The sequence below is a fragment of the Suncus etruscus genome, chromosome 7 (genome assembly GCF_024139225.1).
Source record: "Suncus etruscus isolate mSunEtr1 chromosome 7, mSunEtr1.pri.cur, whole genome shotgun sequence".
In the NCBI taxonomy this organism is placed as follows: Eukaryota; Metazoa; Chordata; class Mammalia; order Eulipotyphla; family Soricidae; genus Suncus; species Suncus etruscus.
In genome coordinates, this window is record NC_064854.1 from 59,574,232 (window position 1) to 59,580,717 (window position 6,486).

The 6,486-nt window shown below is 40.2% G+C and overlaps 1 protein-coding gene across 1 annotated transcript; it reads left to right on the top strand.

Annotated features, from left to right (window-relative positions):
- Window positions 1-5,504: 5,504 nt before the first annotated feature.
- On the top strand, window positions 5,505-6,263 carry LOC126014294 (transcription factor Spi-C-like). The gene has a single exon (XM_049777603.1). It carries the CDS (start codon window positions 5,505-5,507, stop codon window positions 6,261-6,263), a length of 759 nt encoding a protein of 252 aa, XP_049633560.1.
- Window positions 6,264-6,486: the final 223 nt, after the last annotated feature.

Genomic DNA, 6,486 nt, shown 5'->3' on the forward strand with positions numbered 1-6,486 from the left:
AAAATCCCAGCATCCCTTATGGCCCCCCGAGCCTGCCAGGAGCAATTTCTGAGCATAGAGCCAGGAGTAACCCCTGAGCGCTGATGGGCGTGACCCAATAACAAAATAAAATAAGAAGGTCAATCCAGCCTGGTGCTATAGGCCTACTCCTAGAAAGAATCAGTCTAACTCTTAAGGGAATCACTGTTCATGTTAGAGTAATTGCAGTCCCAACTCAGAGCTTAGTAACTTGTTCCTCACCCTTGAAGGGGACTCTGCCCTGGATAACCCAAGGCAATTAACCTCTGTGGCTTAGAAGGAATTGGAATTTTTTAGGACCCTTCTCCAGAATCCCTATCTTTCTCAGTTTGCTCCTGGAGAAAAAGCATGGATATTGCTCTTTGCTACCCTCAGTCACACACTGCAGTGAGTTTTCAGCCAACAGGTGTAAAGGCTCCACACGCTGTAATCCTACTCTGAGTAGAATGGATCTGGAGCAAGGATCACCACAGGAAATAATACAAACCAGGATGAGAGTGAAGCATATGTTGCCCAGAAGCCTTCCACTTTGTGTTTCGAGTGAGGTCCTCTGAAATTATAGTATTTATTGAGAAATTAAGACCACCCTTATGAAAGGGAGGGGGCAAAAGCAAAGGACCTAACTAGAAACTCTTCCCACCCAGGTGAATCTTTGACATGTAAAGAGAAAGCCATCTTTGTTTAGGGAAAAACCTAGTTATACTCCACTCCTACTTGTATGTTTACTAAAATGTAGAAGTATGAGATAAACCAAAATAGTGTTCTAATGTTCTCTGCACAAGGAGGGACCTCCCCATACAGGAGCTATAAAAGTGGCTGTATTTTGTATAGGCACAGTAAAGTGGGGGATAGAAATGAGAAAGAACCTTCAGCCTAAGAATGGGGTGACCTTTCCTAAGAAGCATTTGCTCACATTTCCAACTGCAGGCTTCAGACAGTCTAAGTTTGCTTGACTCCAGAGAGTCTTCTAGGTCCCAGGAAAAGTTCTTCTCATGATAGTTATCATATTAGACATAGAGTCCACGGGTTCTCACAAGTTCTAGATCGATGCCAGGGTGTCACAAAACATGCCTCAGTTTGCAAGTAATTGCCAGTGATTCAGGAGGCATGACCCTGTTTGCAAGTCATTGCCAGGGTGATGCAGATCCTGCCCCTGGATCCCTCAATGCCAGGGTAGCTCAAAACCTGTCTCTGGTTCCAATGATGGGACCCAAAATTTTGGAGTTATATGGCCAATCTCAGAGTAATGTAGCTTAACTCAAGCCATTATGACAAATGTTCAAAATTAAAGGCACACCTGCAACATATAAAATTTAAAATTCCAAGGGCCCGGAGAGATAGCACAGTGGCGTTTGCCTTGCAAGCAGCTGATCCAGGATCAAAGGTGGTTGGTTCAAATCCCGGTGTCCCATATGGTCCCCTGGGCCTGCCAGGAGCTATTTCTGAGCAGACATCAGACAGCCAGGAGTAACCCCTGAGCACTGCAGGGTGTGGCCCAAAAACCAAAAATAAAAAAATAAAAATAAATAAAATTTAAAATTCCTTTCCCTAATAGTTGAGAACTGCTATCTTACATAAGATTTCCCTCATTTTACTGGGTCTATGCAATCAGGGAGGCAGTGGAAATGGTCTGCAGCTTCTGGATGGAATAATGAAATCATGGGCCAAGATCAATCTTAAGCCAAGAGTTTTTGTGAAAAGTGAGGCACTGGATTGTATATTTAAACTGACCCTGAAAATGTGTAACAATAATAGACTCATTGAGCCTCTTATGTCTGTCAAGTATGATGTGCAGTTTTCAAGTCATCGATATGATCATTAATTTCTTCTTTATGTCTTTCCTGATTATCTGCTTTATTCAGGTCTTCGTGGAGACTATTCATCAGAATCTTGTTGACTGTGCTCTGAAAATTAGTCATTGATCTTCCTAATTGTTATCTTAAAGTCTTTTGGGCTAATATACCTGTATTGTCATGCCCACAAAGCTTTCATAATTTTGCCAGATTCTTCTACCACTTTACCTTTATGCTCCAACAAATTTGACCTGTTAATATAATCCTCGTAATAGTTTTGGTTGAAATAATCAGTTAGACATGGAATATTACACAGTCACTGCAATACTGATTTCATGTATCAATGTTTCCTAAGTTATGAAGTCCAGTGAGAGCTGAACCATTTTCAAGAATGGGGACTAATTTTTGAATCTGATTACTCCTAAGCCTTGTAATTTCTGCTTTATAGTGACATGTTGACTTGTTATCCTGATTACCTATTGGAGTTGCTGATGGTTTCTTTTTTATTCCTCTTTAATAGTTTAAGTTAGATCTGTGGAGGAGTAAGAATACTTCTGCTTGGAGGGATCCTTTTGCTTCTCAGCAGGCATCTGTGGCATAGTTTCATCTGCTTCTGACAAGGAAGGCATAGTGGGACCCAACGTTTCATGGTGGAGCTGCCATCTATAGAAATATAAGCATAGCCTTTTCCTCAAATGAAGAGATAACCTGCTACCCATTCTTTGTCATTTTTACCCAAGATGAGTTAATTGTTTTTGAACCTGTATATCTTCTCAAAAGTGTCTTTCTCTAGCTGTGTGGGGGCTCTCCTTGGGGTAAATTCAAGAAGTTTAGTGAAAATATTAAATGTGAGAAATCAAGCAGTGATATTCATCCTTTTCCTATATTTTAATAATTGATTTTTGAGGGTTCTAGAAGTGAGCGTTTTCAACAATTGCTTGTCCCTAAAGATTGTAAGGGATGCCAGTGACATGTTTGATGTTCCATTCTTTACAGAACAATTGAAAATCTTTACTAGAGTAGGCTGGGTTTTTTTTTTTTTTCAGTTTTGATGATATGGGAACACTGTGTCAGAAAAACATTGTAGTGAAAAGGAACAAACAGCTTTAGCTCTTTTAGAAGTCCATATAAAATGAGAATAAGTGTCAGCTACTACATAAAGGTAGGGTTTGTTTGGGAAAATATTAACATGTAACATCCATTTGCCATAATTCATTTGTCTTCAGTCCTCAGAGGTTAGCTCAAACTACATGTGACAGTGGAACAGGACACAGACTGGCATGCCTGAATGATCTGTCTGACTTACATTCATGGAATGAGGTAATATACATAGAAGGCAGTAGGCATTTGCATGTAGGATTTAATGCTCTTCGACAGCTGATGTAAAAACAGGCACTGCTAGGTGATTAGCCATTTTATTTCCTTATCGTCCCTGGGAGGCCAGAATGAGATGGAATATGAGTAATGAAAATAAGTTCAGAGTACTTTTTTTTTAAAAAAAAAGCTTGTAATTTCTGAAGCATGAACCACATGGTTATGGGAATTTAGGGTTGCTATGGCAATTCTAGGGAAGAGGTTGACTACATATGCAGAGTCACTCACCACATAACATGGGCCTGACACATGAGAAAGTAAGTAAATCGACATGACAAATTACACCTGTAGGGCAGACTTAACATTTTTAGACACTGTTGTGGTCAGTGAGATGGAAGTGATACCATCAGAACCTGATTAAGAGCTATTTATGTAAAATACCGAATTGTTAGGGATGGGAGAAGAACGAATGTTTGAAAAAAATTACAAAAGGCATTCTTCTGAAGAAATTCCCAGGTTTCTCCAGCCGGATAATGGAAGAAAATTTCTCCTGAGAAATCAGCTAAAATTCTTTGAGAGTCTTGCTGATGGGCAGAATGTATTTAATTTCCTTTTTTTTTAAGAATAGTCAAGACAATGATATGGAGGTCATAATACAGTAATGAATATGCCTGCAGTCTCCCATCAATTATCAGAGCAGCTATTGACTCCAAATATGGCACATGGGTGTGAGGCTGTTTGTCGTGTAAATAAAGTCAATCTATTGGGCCAGACAGTTGGGCTATAGCATCCGTTGGCAATTGGGCCAACAGTAACCATAAATTTTCTCCAGGGGAAAACTGAAAAGATAGGATTTTTGGAGCCAGTCCATAAAAAGTTTAATTCCTTTTGAGTTCAGGTGTTAACTGCCTTGAACTATACAGGGCAGATTCCCCTTCAAGGGTGAGAAATAAATTACTGAGCTCAGAATTGGAGGTTCCAAGGTAGTAGTAGACCTAATTAATGTCTCCCAGCACTTTTGTAAAGTCATTGAGTTCTGAGATCTTTCTGGTAGATGGAGATTTTTCTGGGAATGTACTGTAGTGTGTTCCAGAATATAGCCCAAATGTTCATATGAGGAAAGTATCTGATTTTTCTTTGTGGCAACCTGTAAACCAGCCACTGGAAAGCATGTCCTCTGTGTGTATAGATATGTTATAAAAACTATCTTTTGGGGCTGGAGCAATAGCACAGCTGTAAGGTGTTTGCCTTGCATGGGGCTGATCCAGGATGAACCTTGGTTCAATTCCAGGCATCCTATATGGTCCCTCAAGCCAGTAGTGATTTCTAAACTCATACCCAGGAGTAACCTGAGTAGTCAAAAAAAAAAAAGCTCCCTGAAAAAAACCTGAGTAGTCAAAAAAAAAAAAGCTCCCTGAAAAAAACCCGTCCTTTAAATCTATTATAACCAGAGCAAGAGAGATAACACAGCAGTTGGGCATTTGCCTTGCATGCAGCCATCTCAAGACGGACCTGGGTCCCCCTACCTTCCAGGAGTGATATTTTTTTGGTTTTTGGGTCAAACTCGATGGCCCAAGAAAAAGAAAGGAAGGAAGGGAAAGAAAGAAAGAAAGAAAGAAAGAAAGAAAGAAAGAAAGAAAGAAAGAAAGAAAGAAAGAAAGAAAGAAAGAAAGAAGGAAGGAAGGAAGGAAGGAAGGAAGGAAGGAAGGAAGGAAGGAAGGAAGGAAGGAAGGAAGGAAGGAAGGAAGGAAGGAAGGAAGGAAGGAAGGAAGGAAGGAAGGAAGGAAGGAAGGAAGGAAGGAAGAAATCTATTATAACCATTGGCCAATCTTTACGAACATCCACTGGGGCGAGGCCAGGTTGTAAGGTGCACATAGGAATCATAGTATAATTAACAATCCTTAGGTCAATTAACAACTGTCATTTGCCTGACTTCTTTTGTATAACAAAATCAGGAGAATTCCATTCTGAAAATGAAGTTTCAATGTGTCCCAGATTAAGTTGCTCCAGTAACAGATCTACTCTTGCCTTTAATTTTACATCGTCTAAGGGTCACTGAGAAGTTCACACAAAATCATGAGCTTTGTACTAAATGAAAATGGTGATGGTCACTATACCACAGTGACCCCAATTAAGAAAGTGTGAGCTAGAGAAGAGCTGAAGAAAGAATATTGTACTGTCATTGTTCGTGTAGATCTCGACCCCATATATTCAGGAGTAGGTGAGCTACATATAGTTGAAAAATGGCCTCTCTGGTAAATGTGAATGCCCGACTGGATGGATGCTGATGGACAGAAATTGGTCAATTTATTCATGAAGCATGAAGTCCCCAACTGGCACTTTCATAGCTTGTCTATGCCACTGTCTTCATAGGCTGGTATGGATCAAGACAAGTTTGGTCAAGCATTTAAAGATGCTTTTGAAGTACTGAGACAACATTCAACTGGAGATTTTCAGTGCTCCCCAGATTACAAAAATTATCTGGCTCTATTTAATCACTGTTCATACATTCGAGGAAATCCCAGCTTCTATCCCATGATGTCAGCAGAGGAACCTCTTCATAACTGGAGAACAGTTCTTAACAGTACCTCAGACCTCTATCTTGATGGAAATGTTCCTCAGTCTCTGCAGAGCATCCCTGAACACCAGTTGACACAACCTGCTGTTATCCAGCAAAAGGGAGGAAAAGGCCGCAAGAAGCTCCGCCTGTTTGAATATTTGCATGAGTCCCTGAATAATCCTGAGATGAAGTCTTGTATCCAATGGGTAGATAAAGCCAAAGGCATCTTTCAGTTTGTGTCCAAAAACAAAGAAAAGCTGGCCCAGTTGTGGGGGAAAAGAAAAGGCAACCGAAAAACCATGACATACCAGAAAATGGCCAGAGCCCTAAGGAATTATGGAAGAACAGGGGAAATTACCAAAATCCGAAGAAAGCTAACATACCAGTTCAGCGAAGCCATTCTCCACAGACTATCTCCCACATACTTTCTGGAAAAGGAGTTATTCTACTCACAGTATGTCCAATCTGACCAAGAGTATGTCACTTTACATCCCTGGAATGGAAATTATAATTATGTACCTGCCAGTTATCATGAGCTAAATCATCCCAATTGCCAGGTGTATTCTTATATGTCCTGATTTTACAGGATTAGAAATCTCCACACATTTTATGAGTTTCTCTTTAAAGCAAACATTAAAGAGGGAAAAAAATGGCCAACTGTACTTTTGGATCAATGCTTTTCAACCATCTAGCGCTCTATCAAAAGAATGAAGTGGGTAATGAACCTACTCCTTGCAGGCCAGAAGGTATCTCCTGCACGGCCCAATTATTGGGCCAATATTATGAAGAGACGATGGAAAC